Below are 13,856 nucleotides of genomic sequence, written 5' to 3'. Positions count from 1 at the left end.
CTAAGGTGGCCGCTTCCCGCACAGCAGGTGGCTGCACACTTTCCCCAAGCTGTCCCGCAGTGACACTGCTGACACTTCCGTGCTGCTGTCATCGAGAGATGGTTATTTTCTTTATTTTTTTTTTTACAAAAGTGCAGTTTTATCCATAAGATGTTGGTGTCTAACTTCCTGTCTAGTTTTCTCAGTTCAGTGGAGAGAGACCATGAATTCTAATAATCCTGGAAGCACCATCCAGAATTTAATAGCTCACCATCATGGCCTTCAGTGACTAGAGCTTTGTTTTTTGCAAAACTAGAATGAGCCAGATTTGATTATTACCAACAACAATCTTCCTGAAAGAATACAATGCATAGCAAGAAAAGAAAAAACTTGTCTGTTGAATCCTAAAACTGTCACCCCAAAATCTCTGGACTATCCATTCAGTGTCTACTTAAATGCATTTCGCCCCACTCCGTCCTGAGCCCTTCCCCCCTCTCCTCCGCCCCAGCCGCTCTGCCTCCCCTTGCCCAGCATGCCTTTCTGGGAGCCGGAGCCTGTCCCCGTCCTCTAACATGTGTTTCTTATCCCTGCACGTCTAGGATGACAGCACTAGCCATAGTGACCACCAGGACCCCATCTCACTCGCTGTGGAAATGGCAGCCGTCAACCACACCATCTTGGCATTGGCCCGACAAGGAGCCAACGAAATCAAGACAGAGGCCCTGGATGACGACTGACCGGGGAGGGCGACGTGAGAGTAACTTAGTTTAGACGTAGCACCTTAGCAGACTTTCCCCGGTCCTTAACACGTGTTCTCACAGTATAACTTGCAGTTTCTTGTATGTCAGTTAGCCGTTAGGGTCTTCTTGTTCTGTGAAGATGGCATGGTGCCCTCCGCCTTTGCATATACTCTCTCAGTATTAATTCCCAGTAAATAATAAGCAACCAACCAACCAACCAACCACACTTCCCTCTCCCGGCCCCAAGGCTAGAAATTTCGCTGCTCCGTCTTAGCATTCCAAGAAAGTGCTTCCAGGTATGTAGATAGCCCTCCAGCCTCCGACACTAGGCTACATGTAATCCGCGGATGCCGCGGACCCCCGTCCCACCGTCTGTCCCCTTCCCTCCTCGGCTGACAGGATGCAGGCTGAGGCAGTGTGGCCCGGGACTGACGGCCCAGGCGGGGAGTGTCCACAGTGAAAGGAGCATGAGCCCCACCTCGGGGTGGGGGTCCCTGATTTCTAGCTTCAACAAGCCGTGCCTCACAACAGTCACACGGGCTGTGACGCCTGTCTGGGCTGTGCCGGAACGCAGCAGGGGAGCTCCAGCTCAGGCTCAGGTGAGGGTGCCATGCCTGACAGACACCCAGTCCTCTCACAGCTGTGTGACTGATAGACAAAATACTGCCTTCTGCCTTTGGGACCATGATTAAAACAGACAAAAATAGAGGTCATTTAAAAACACCCCAGCTTGAGAGGCACTGGGAAGTGACACGAGCTGAATGTGTGTGGATGCCGCGGCCAGCTCTCAGAACCGCCGTCTGTCTGTCAGGGTGGCTCAGGCCGGGCCTGGCTGGGAAAGTGCCCGAGGTTTTCAGGAGCTGCTTGCCTCCTGTGTCCCCTTCCCTGCCGCCAAACAAGTCTTTCCAGGACGAAGCTAAGGTTAAAAATGAGTGAACGAACTTCAGTCTTTGTGTCTATCGGCTGAAGCCCCTCAATGTGAGGGTTGTAGAGGACTGGACGGTAGCTGTTGCTGACTGACTCACAGATGCTAACACTTCCCCGCACAGGGGCAGGACGACGGGACGTTGGCCACGAACGTGGTGGTTCTGCGTGACAGACGGGTGTGACTGCTTTGGTGTTCTCTTTGCTCTGTCCTTGGAGCCGTGTGAAAAGCTGTATTGCTACAGGCAATTTATTTAATAATTGGAAGCCATATTGATAATGGATGTGGTAATATTTGTAAAGTTTAATCTTTAAGCAGCAGTAACCTAATGGAATTTTTTTCCTTGATCATATATGTAGCACTTTTGTTACTTCTTAAAGATATTTATATTTGATAAACCTTTTTTTCATTTTGAGAACTCAAAATACCAAACAGTGAACTTGAGTTATAAAGTCACCCTGTGATCACCTTGTCGTCTAGTAGCAAAAATGATGAACTATTCATGCATTGAAGAAAATTACATCTGCTGGCCCTGTATGAAAATGATTTCTCAGCATCCCGGTTAAATGACGCTGTCAGTGCGGTAAGGATCGGCCCTCCCCTCGGGGCGATGGCGGAGGGCGTGTCTGAGAGGGCACGCACCCTGCCTTTGCCCGGTCCATCTCCTTCCTGCGGACAATGGGGCCTTGTGTAAGGGGACTGTGGGTCCTTTTGTCCATCACCTGAAAACGACTTCTAACATAGAAGAAGGTGCCGTTTCCTTACCTCCCTCCCACCCCCACCAATGTATCCAACTTAAAACCATTGAGAGTGAGACTTACTGACCTTCCCTTTTCTCTTTCTTGTTAGTGAGATACTGCATGTCGCCAGTCTCTCGCTGGTCTAACTCCACCGCAGGCACATGGTGACGCCACCAGCTCGTGCCTGTGAGCCGGCGGGCGTCGGTGGGAGCCAGCCTGAGCGCGGGCGTCACGGTGCCACTGTGGGCCTGTGGCTTACGGGGCTGTCCGCAGGGCCTGGCCTGCTCTTGTCCGTGGATTTCAGGGGGAAATGTATATACTTTTTCACTTCCAAGAGCTGAAGTAGAATGGAGTAGCCTTTTCTGTTTTACTGTGTTACTTGAACCAACAGATTCAAGAGTAGCATTTGTTCTCAGGAATGACCCCCACTCGTTTTCTTTCTTGCCGTCTTTGACTTTTCGTTTAGATTAGGAGGTTGTGTTACCTTTCTTTCCTTTTATACGACTTAGAACTATAACTTGTATCTTTCCATTTCTGTGGAATTTTGTTGGCTTATTCTAGGCTGATTCAGAAAAAAAAGGGGGGGAGGGGGAGAAAAATACACTTTCTGACAAGCCACATCCATGATTGATTATTGTCAGGAGATTATTATAATAGATAGCTTCTTTATGATGGGATTGCTCGTCTGGCTTGTGCTTGCTGTTCTTTTTAAAGAAACAGACAAACTGTTAAGAAGACAGCTGCAGTTTCTAAAGAACTACAGTGATTGCCAGAGAGGAGCTCAAAGGTTTCATTGTTTTAAGACATTTAAGGAAGGGGAGGGGGACAGAACGAAAAAGGAGAGCGAGTGTCCAGAGGCAGCACCAGGCCCCGTCTCGGATCTCGGGAAGGAAGGGATGTGTCCGGAGGAGCAGGAGGACTGCCGGCTCGCTCTCACCACTGCCTTACGTGCTCTTGCTTTTCACCAAGAGTAGACCTTTAGTTCTTAGGGGCGTACTGTTTTGTTTTTTACCAGGTTCCATTCCACTCTCTTATCCAGGTTACCTTAGTTATTATAATGGCATATGGAGTTGCCACTAATTTGTAATATTTTTGAATCGTAATACTTTTTCTGAAGTTTTCTTAGGTTTAAGATGTGATATTGTAATAGAAACTGCTCTCTTACTGAAGGGAATAGCTGGGCTCTTAAAGAACCCCTGCTGTTCCCGTGGTCATCCTGTCTCTCTCCTCTCTCTTCATGGTGGGCTTTCTCCAGGGCTGATCAGATCAGAAGGCCGGGGGGTTGGAGGGAGGGGCTTGCCAGTTCATGTCACTTGTCTGTATTATTGTTTTAAGACTTCATTGAATTACCGTGGTCACATGGGTACACGTCCTTCCTAAAACAGAGCCTTACAAAGGGACCTCCTAACGATGGACCATCCTGATGAAATCTGCCTCTCCGTCTCCGTCCATAACTCGATGTTCCGTGAAGGCCCGGGAGAACATCCGGTCCACTCTTATCGGAGGTGGCCTAGTGCAGTGAGGACCAAACAGCATCTTGGGGCAGGTGGGTGTGGTTCCTGCTCGTTGCCACTGGTGGGACAGCCTGCCCCACATTCCCATCTCCCCACAGAAAGGCAGGCTGGAGGGGAAGACCCCGAAGGCACCTGTACTTCAGCTCAGTAGAGGTGACCCCTAAAGAGAGGAGAATGAGGAATGAGGAGATGCTCAGAAACATGAAGTGTGCGGACCAGGACCCCAGTCGGGTTGGACAGCAGGCGATGCAGGGCCAGGCATCAGGTCACTTACCTCAAGGGGATGGCTGGAGCGCACAGACACTGGTTTCTTTTCTGCATTTGGCCTTTGTCTCTATAAATTTCTCTCCTGGATCCCAGCCTTCAGGCGTCAAGTGTAGCTGCACTTCCTTTCATCGGGACCTCCGGTCACATCCTTTCCTCCGACCAGCAGCTCTTCCGTTCCTCCGGGCTCCGGCCCGGAGCCTCGGCACGCGCGTCCTGGCTGGAGCTGTTTGCATGTAGGAGAGCGGCATCTCCACCCGACACCCCTGCCGCCCAGCCTGGTGTTTCCTACCGGCCACATGTCCCATCGATCAGCTACATTCTCTCTGCCCATAGCAGCGGAAGTAATCCGTTCATAAATTATCTCCCACTCCAGTCCTGAAAATGTGAAATTCAAGTCCTTTCTCTCTGTTCTGAAAGGTTTGGTAAGAAGCATTCTTCCCATTTAGCTCATGTCTCTGCCTCCGCCTCCCCCCCTTTTCTTTTTTTACTGGGAACCACCAGAGTGTTTTCCCCAGTGAGTCTCACAGATTCTTAGGCAATAATTGTCTTGTTGGTGATCCCCTGAGCAGCTCTGCCCCTCGGCTGAGCACTGGTTTTCCGTGTTCCTCTCGCCTGTGACTTAAACCTCCTGCCATTTTGTTGTGTTAGTGACGCTTCACGACTGCATCCGTCAGGTTGCGCTGAGCCCACCAGACCACGGACAGCTTTCCTGAGCCGGCTCTGTCGGGAGCCCCGCATGGACGCTGGCATGTGGGCCCGCTCCTCCTGGTGGCTCCTTGTGGGGTGTCGGGTGCTGCAGGAGTGGCGTGCGGGCGGAATTCCGCATGTGATACCTTCCTTGCTGTGTGCTCGTGGAATAGCAGGGATGCTTCCTCAGGATTTGGGGGTCGGCTGTCGGCCATATTGAATTTGGCAAACTGAGCTGCATGTCCTGAAGCCCTTTACTGTCCCTTCATTTCCAGGGTCTAGTCAGTCACCTTGTCGGGCCTGAGTTACCCCGGGGAAGGTCTCCCCGGAGGCAGCCATCCTGGCCAGGCAGGCCCTTCTCTGTGCTGCGTGCTCTGTCTGGGAGAGACTCCCTTACGCGGGGGAAGTAGGTGGTGGGAAAGGCTTTCTGGTCATCGCGCCTAAGAAGCCATCGCCGCGGGCCGAAGCTCCTCCCACAGCAGGCTCTGCAGGGAGAGGCTGCTCAGTCCTCTCACGGCTGAGGCCCAGGTTGGTCCACTGACCTCTGGGCACAGCTTCGTTCGTGTCTGTGTGCAGTCAGACGCCTGAGTTTACAACCGAGAAGTTTCCACACCAGCAGCATTCCTCTTTCGTGGTGGGGAAGAGTAGCAGCAGCAAAAAGAACGCTAAGGACCCGAGAAACCCAATTTCCTGAAATATTGGTTTTCTTTTGAGATCAAGAAGGGAGGGAACAGAGAAGAGGGAAAATCCCGCTGCACCCAACAGTCTCCCATCCCCTCACCCCCTTACCCAAGGGGCTGGAGCATGTCGATGCCTTGGGATCCCAGACATGCGTGTTCCCGGACTCCTCTCCATCATTCCTTGCGTGGCCTCGGGGCCAGGCCGTGAGCAGAACTAAATCTAGCTGATCCCACTGAAGTGAGAGCTAACTGGCACTTTTTACACCAGAGTTTACACGTTTCACACCTCGTCTCATTAGCCAGCTCCCTGAGAACAGGGAAGGAGTTCTCTGCGGGCGCTTTGCCTTCCTCCTGACGTCACTTTTACTTGGCAGGTTCTTGGATCAGTTCGCCCGGTACTGTCCCCTCCGGTGGGTGTCAGTGCCCACGGCATCGCCTGCGTGGGGCGCAGCCAAGGGCACAGCCACCACCTGCCACACGCCGGCCAGGGGGGGCCTGTGTGCACAGCTTGGCATGCTCCGTGCATCTTGGGGTGCCGGCTGCATTTTCATTCTCCCCCTTTAAAATTAAAGATGCTGCACAGCCATAATTAACTCTCAAATTCACATGGGTGTGCTGTGATCAAACGAAGGTTTGCCTGAATCCTTTCAAATTGTAACCATGGTAATTGAGGGGGTGGCACAGAGTGAGTATATAAAAATATGATGACAATTGTTCTGAATGACTGAGTGTCCTCCTGCCTGTAATTAGCTGCCTTGGTGAGATGTGAATTGGCATGGCCATAATTAAAAGGATTTCTGTCCTCTGTGCCATTGAAAGGGGCTGCTCCCCACCCTGTTCCCTTCAGCACGAATGCCCCCCAGAACACTGAGAGCTGCAGCTCAGCAAACTGAAGTAATGACAGGGTGTCTGTCCTCTCCGAAGTGAGTGGAGGATTTGGAGATAATTCAATTTCAAAATGGAAGCCTTTGGGTAGTTCCCCGTTTGACTTCTGAAGTCTCTGAAACCTGCCTCTCGCATCAGTCCCAGCCTGCCCACATGGCATTAGTCAGAGTCCCAACTGCGTCGGCTGAGACAGGCCCTCCTGACCCTCCGTCCTACTTGCCAGCGTCTGCTGTTGGCCTGACCCGAGCCATTTATTGCTTCACCAGCCCCCTAGGGTTTTAAAAATGCCCTTTTTTATATTTCCATGGCCATCTTCATCAGAAAGTCATTATCAAATAGGCATTCACACATGAGCTAAATAGGATTTTCCTCATTGGATCGCATGACACAGACACATAAACTAGCATACATGGGCTTTAACCAGCTGTGAGGCATGAATGGCATCCTGATGTGTGCAATGTCCCTAAGTTTCTGGACCAAGAGGACACACGCGAGATCCACCAAGTTTCCCATCGCTCCTGCACAGGTTAACTACCGCGCTCACATCGGCGGCCTGCAGCCCTCCCTCCGAGCTTCCCCACTGCCGCCTCCCACTCCATCTCCTTCCTCTCTCTTTCCTTCGAGCTGTCCTGCCAGCTCAGGTGGTCCCCGTGCTCCTCCCCTGGCGGAGCTGCAGGTTGCCATCCAGCCTTCCTCTACAGTCTGCTTCCTTCGGCCCTACCCTCGCCTGCAGAATCTACTCCGGTCTATTCCGTGTGCGATCAAGAGCACGTGCACACAAGGCCAGGACTTAACGTCCTGCCCAGGGCCCTGGCCAAGCTGCTTCCTCCCACGGGGCGGGGCCTGCCTGGCCAGCACCGGCCCCACAAAACACTAAAGGGAACCAGCTCTTGCTTCTGTTCTCATATTGCGGCTCATCCTTAAATACATACAGCCTTTCCCCTCTGCACATTCCAGAAGGAATCCTAACCCATGCTGGTTGCTCTTCAGTTTCATGAAATACCTACAGTCAAATGCATAGTTGGGCTCCATCAGGAAAAAGTGCCATATAAGGTTTTTACTCATTGCTTCTCTTCCTATGAGATCTAAACACTGCTGTCAACCCCACCGACACACAACTCGTGTGAAGTCACGAAACTTTTCAGTGGGATCTTGTCCATCTTCTTCAGTTGGAAAGACTGGATTTATGACCCCAAAAAGTATCCCATCCCCCCCTCCCCAGCTACTAAAAGTAACTCGCCGTTAGATTACAGAAACTAGAGTAGAGATGCTTCCTTCTAGATGGAAACACTAGCAAAGCCACATGCAGCCTCACGGAGCCCAGGCCCCCCTGTGACGGCAGCATTTACTGAGCGTCTGTGCTGGGCGCTGCGAGAGGGCCTTCACCGCCTCCTGACCCGCCCTCCTGGGGCTCCTCCATGGGTCCAGGCGAGTCAAGTCTCCATGTGTCCTGCGTCTTGGCAGGGTGGCGTCCGCTGCAGTGCTCTGCGTCAGTCCCTGTTCCGTTTTCTCCTCCGGCCCCGCGGCATCCCCCTGTGCACTTGGTTCCCTGGGACGCCAGACTGTCACCTGATGATCGAGACACCGAGGGCCTCCCCGGGCAGCGGGGCGAGGAGCCTCATGGCTGAGTCTGTGGAGGGGAGGTGTTGCCTTCGCTGGAGAAAGGTCACAGCTGTCTTGGAGCCCCCGTTCCAAGGGGCTGGGGTTTTCAAGCTCCCCTAGGGCAGCTCCAGTTGAGAGCTGCAGGGAATAATCTCTCACTCCCTGTTCCCTCTGTCGAGCTCTTTCAGCCGTTCCCCGGTGCCTGGTGCTTCAGGCAGCCTGCTTGTTGAAAGGTGTCTTGCTAAGCCATTCCACCTCATTCTGCCATCCCTTCTGTCACTGTCCAGAGGGGCTGGGCCAGTGCTTATGTGGACTGGAGGCCCTGCAATCCCAATGTCCCATGTCCGCCCACCCAGCTCCATGGGGTCCTAGTGACCTTGAGTTGTCAGCAAAGCCACACCCAGCCAAGGGGCCGGCTGCCCAGGGTCTGTGTGGCGGCTCACTGAGGACTCCCTCACTAAATCCATGTCCCCCTCTCCCTTCCCCAGGGCCGGTCTGTTCTGATCTGCGCTGTCCTAGGCCTCCATTAAGCCCAAGAGCGTGGAAACCACCCAGGAGCAAGGCCCCGGGGGGGCGGGGGAGGGGCCTGTGTGAGGTCCCCAGGCCAGCTCCCGGGGGCCCTGGTCCCTGTAACAGGGACCTTGTCTCATTGGCCACGGGGTTTTGGTTATCAACACGAAGGGAGAAGGCAGCCACACCTGCCATTTAGGTACCGATCCAGATTGGCATCTTTGGTGGCATTTGGGCACCACTGACATTGTGGAGAGGAGACGCTGACTCCCCTCCAAGGGAACCCATGGCTCACAGCCGGACGGGCCACAGAGCCAGGCTTCCACCAGCTGTGGCTGCTTCCCACCTCTTCCGGGCCCTGCTTCGGCCTCAGGCTTGTTTTCTGGCTTCCTGGGAGCACAGCCACCTCGCCCACTTTGCTTTACTGGAACCAAGAGCCCCGCATACAATAGTGAGGGTCACTTTTCCACTTGGTCATCCACTGAAGCTGTTAAACCAGAAGCAGGGCCTTAGTGCCGCGTGAATGTAAACAGCGGCCTCTGGTGACTGACACTCCACACGCTTTCCCGCCCGCGTCCTGGGGGTGGGCGGCACGGACAGTGGACAGACAAGGGCGAGGGTGCAGCTGTGGCCTCTCAGGAGCATCGCTGCTGGTTGTCTGCCCGAAGCCGCACCTCAGTGTGTTAGTCAGTGACCCCCTGGCACCGCGTCTGAAAAGGGGCTCCGCAAACCAAACCAAAGTTCCAGGTGCGGGCTCTTCGCTGTTGGCTGGTTTTGCAAAAACACTCCTCTTAGAAGGGCCTCTTCTCCTGGTGTTCGCTCTCCCCCATAGCAGCACGTCTGTGCAGCCGGCGCTGGGCCGCACACCTCCCGGAGAGAGGCCTCGCTGGGCCCAGCCCAGACTCACCAGGCTGCCAGGCAGACGCCATCCCTGCCAGATGCCAAGAACATCCCAGTTGCCTCCCCTGGAAGAGCCCACAGCCTTCCCCGACTCCCCACGGGCTCCCCTCTGTGCCATGGCCATGGCCACTGGTATGCGGTACCTTCCAAGCATAAAGTTCTTTATGATTTTTAAGTGCCTAAGCAAGTTACAGACCTCTGGGCCCTGCCCGCCCTCCCCACCCACACTTGGCCCTCAAGGGAAAGCGTGTGGCTGCTGTCCAGGGTCCCAGCTTCTACAAGCAGAACAGCTAAGCCTCCCCCCCCCCCCCAAACACACACACACACCCCATCGGGCTGGCCTGTCACTCCTGTGCTGCTGCTTCAGGGTGTTCCTGTCGATGGGGTCATGGTCTTGGTTCAGAGAGAATGTTGAGGGCCTGCTTAGCAATGGCTGTAGCTGCTGAGGGAAGAGGGTAGGGGAGCAGCAACTTCTGTCGGTAGCTGCCAAGCACATCCAGAACCGAGAGGCCGGAGTGAAGGGATGACGGCTCATTTGCCACCGGGAGGCACCGGGACCCTGGCCCCCGTCCTCCTCCTAGGCTCGAGGTTCAGAGCAGCTGTGCACGGACGGGGCTCGGGGATGACTGCCTCGGCGGGAAGGAGACCAGAAGCGCGTCTTGAAAATGAGTGTGAGATTCTGTGTTTGCTTTTCTCGTTCAGTCTGACCTGGATCAGGGCCTTTATTCCCTCCTCGGTGGGCGCACGGAGGTTCTTCCGTGACCCCTCGCTGTTCACATCTCGGCACTAAGCAATGCTCACGTGGTTTGTTGGTGTGTTAGAAGGTTTTGCAAAATGGAATAATCCATAGCCAGGCACTTTATTTTAATTAATAATCCAACATTTTTGTTCAGACAATGAACAACCCAACCGCTGGGCATCCCTTAACACGGAGGGGCCCCTTTGCCCGAGGGGTTCTCCCGCGTCGGGCAGAGGAGGGGGCGGTGGGTCAAGGATAAACGGGGGTGTTGCCTGGGTGACGTGGCTGCAGGCCTTCCCGGAGGCCACCAGCCTGGATGCGCAGTCGCCGCCCCTCCGTCCTCCAGATGCTATTTTTACAGGTCCTCCCGAGTGCTTGTCAATTACCCGGCTTGTAATTGAGAGAGAGATGAATGTAGGGAGAGTGCAGCGAGCGGGAACAACAGTGCAATGCAATTAGCGGCAGGAAGGGGCCCGGCTTCCTTTCACTTAACTGGACTTGAACTCTGGAGCTTGCGGGGCGCTGGGAGTGTTCCGAGGCGAAGCGGTGTGCAGCTCCGTCTTCCTGGCGCTGCAGGTGGGAAGCAGCTGGCACAGCGCGTGAGCGACGGGCGCGAGCTTGGCCTCCAATGTGACCCGACGCCGCGGGCCCGGGCCTCGGGGCTGCCTGGGAGCTCTTAGCATCCACCAAATACTCGCGTGTCTGCAGGGCCGTCCGGAGCCTCCTGCGGGGCTCTCCTGTGTCTTCGTCTGTGTTTCCCTCTGGCGTCCCAGTCTCTGTCCCCACCTGTGCACCATGTGTCCCCGAGGGGAGTCGCACCTGTGTCTGAGTCTGCTGTAAGGTGTTCAGTCTACCTCAACGGGTCACCATGGTCAGCTCCGCCCCATAGCAGTCCTCCCCACATGGCCACACACACTGGAATGTATATGTGCCCGGCCCTGCCTTCCCCATCAGTAACCTCCTGTCCCCATCTTTCCTGTAATCACCACAAACTCCTAGTGCAAATTGGATGCTGCTTTAAATGTGAAAACAATTGTTCAAAAGCTATAAAACCTGAATGAAAGCTAAAGCTGAATTTATAAGCCTTGTTGCATATGAGCCAAAAGTGCAAAAAGCTCTATATAATGAACTAACCTGCCACTCATATAAATATAAATATATATAAATATATTAAAATCAGACTGTTCTACAAAATTGTGTATTTGTATTTTTGTGTACGTACAATTTTCTGCTAAGCAGAAGGAGGATGTAGTATAGGATGCTGTGAGAAGAGATTTGGTTTAATCCTATTTCTTTGTTACTTATTTTTGTTAACATCAGATGCCTGTCTTCGTCTTCTCTGTGTATGACACTGTTTGGAAAGCTGCAGTATCTCTCTTCCTCAGTCCAGAGTCCGCTAGAGAGTGAAACCTGGGGCTTAGAGTTGCCAGGCCCCACACTCGGTCAGTGGAGCTGCCCGCGGAGCTGCAGTGGGACTGAGGGCCGGCAGGGCCTGGGGAAGCGAGATCCCACTTCCTCTTAGAGATCGGCTTCCAGCAAAAGCGATTGTTAGATCTGTTTACCAGATCCTCCCGCTCAACCAGAGGGGCAGGGGACGCAGGGCCTCTGAGGAGGGGGCTCTGCCTGGCTCCCAGGTCATTGGCCGCCCCGGACCCCTGTCCCTCTGAGTAGTTGCTGCCTTTTTCAGATCAAGTTACCGAAATGCCTCCCTTCTGCTGAGCTGCTGGCGCGTCACCACCCAGCCCTCCAGCAGGCTCCCCGAGCGTCTCAGAACCCCTTTCCCGGTGCTAACACACAAGGCGGGGAAAGTGGCTGCCCATCATGGCCAGAAAGCCCCTCGGGGAGGCCAGGCCGGGAGACAGGCTCCAGGTGCCCAGGGCAGCCAGCCCTTCCTCGGGAGGAAGGCGCCCCACAGCCCTGGCCGCTGACCCCCTGCCCACACCTCAGCCCCACGTGGTCCCCTTGCTGTGAGCCTTCTCCAGGGAGAGTGATACTGCAGCTTCACCTGTGGGACTCATTTATAACAGTGTGTGATGACTGTAGAAGCAGCCCTTGTTTCTAGATGTGAATGGTCCAAGGAACAAGTGCTCTATTGTATTAATTAAAATAGTTCAATGAGTCCTGTATCATTGTATCTCCTATTCTGGATTAGTGCCTTTTGGACAGTAGACTGTTCTGTAATTAAAATGTAGTATATACTGCTTTTTTGTACAGTTTTTGTTTTAATAAAACTTTTTTTTAATTTGTGTTTATTTTAGTATTGTACCTATTAGAGAATAAAATGTATAACTGAACAGACTGGCTGGGATTTCTTTGGGAGAGGAGTGGCCGGCACCGACACGGGTGGGAGCGGTCGGTCTGCTTTAGAAAAAGGGGGGTGCCCCCAGCAACCCAAGGACCGCGAAAGGGTTAAGGTGACAAACTACCCAGTTGAGGGGAAGCTCCTGGATCCTTCCACCTCTGACTCCAGCCAATGTTTTGATTCCTGTCTGCCTGTCCCTTATCCCCATCACCCAGCTTCCCAACCAGACCACCAACCTTCCCGCCATCTGCCACCTCCATCCAGAAGCCCTAGAGTCTAGCACTCTCTCCACCTTTCATGGATTGGGATTGCACTGAGCAGTGCCCCCTGCCCCTCCCTCTCCTGCCAGGACCCAGCGCCTCTTTGCTGGGGCCTCCCCTTCAGCGGCGAAGAGCAAACAGAAGGAAGCTGAGGCTTTGTTCTCTGTGTTTAATCAAAGGTGCCCAATGGTTGGGATCCAGTGTGTAAGCAGGACTCGAGGACACTGCCCAAGCTCTCCTCTCTCCCAACAGAGGATCCATTTACTTCCCCCTCAGAGAAAACCTGAAGAAAACTGCCTGTTTCCTCACTACACATAAGTAGAAAAGACTACGCAAAATTTTAAGCCGCCCCAAACCCGACCTAAACTGCCAGGTGGAAGTGGGCAGATGGGGAGGAGCAGTACTGAGGACACACACTCACCCGGGTTCTGTCCTTCGGACTCCCTGGGAGTTTTCCCCTCCCGTCACCCTTGTCCCTTCATCTCCTCCCAGTCCTCTGTCCCTTTGCCTCTGGGGCTCTCCTGTGGCATCATGCCCCGTGGATGTGCCTCAGAAAAAACTTGCCCGCTCTGTGCACCTAAGACCCGCCAGGACAGGTGTGCGATACTCTGGAGAGATTTGGTGAGTGAGCGAGAGAAATGTGACAAAATCCCCTAGCGCCCATTCTGGGTCTGAGCGACCATAAAGCCCCGCAGCCTGATGCAGACAAAGGAGACCTCATTGAGTTGCAAGAGAGTCAGCAGCAGCTCAGAAAATAAGATTTATCCTAGGAGCTAGATCAATTCTACATTCAGACTCCCGCCTCGGAGCAGCCCAGCTCCTGGCGGCCAAGTTTCTGTCATTCGCTGGCAGTGCTTATCTCTGAGAACAACTCTTGGGCCCTTATGAATACAAACAAGTCCCGCTGAGATGTGCTCTGACTGATGGCCACCTCCCATCAGCCCTCCAAGTGGCTGCAGCCCTGCATTCACAGCACACGAAGGCCAAGTGAGGCCCCGATGCGGGAAGGAGGCAGCTCTGCGCGGGGCCACCAGCAAGTGGGTGTCCCTCCCTGGTGCCAAGCTAAGCCCTCCCAGATCTGAGGGGCTGGGCTGATGTCTCCAGAGCTGCTGGGAACCCACACTGG

The 13,856-nt window shown here is 53.9% G+C and overlaps 1 protein-coding gene across 19 annotated transcripts in view; it reads left to right on the top strand.

Annotated features, from left to right (window-relative positions):
* HMBOX1 (homeobox containing 1) overlaps window positions 1-12,462 on the top strand; it is a 162,862-nt gene extending 150,400 nt beyond the window's left edge. For 15 of the 19 annotated variants that reach the window (XM_036423538.2, XM_036423547.2, XM_036423535.2 and 12 more), the window contains one exon: window positions 579-12,462. In XM_036423538.2, coding sequence (XP_036279431.1) covers window positions 579-716 — 138 coding nt within the window. In that variant the 3' untranslated portion in view covers window positions 717-12,462. The remainder of the gene's footprint in view (window positions 1-578) is intronic. The other 4 variants (XM_036423545.2, XM_036423553.2, XM_036423552.2 and 1 more) reach the window with 1 other exon arrangement.
* Window positions 12,463-13,856: the final 1,394 nt, after the last annotated feature.

The sequence above is a fragment of the Pipistrellus kuhlii genome, unplaced genomic scaffold (genome assembly GCF_014108245.1).
Source record: "Pipistrellus kuhlii isolate mPipKuh1 unplaced genomic scaffold, mPipKuh1.p scaffold_m20_p_8, whole genome shotgun sequence".
In the NCBI taxonomy this organism is placed as follows: domain Eukaryota; kingdom Metazoa; phylum Chordata; class Mammalia; order Chiroptera; family Vespertilionidae; genus Pipistrellus; species Pipistrellus kuhlii.
This window is presented reverse-complemented; position numbering and strand designations above follow the sequence as displayed.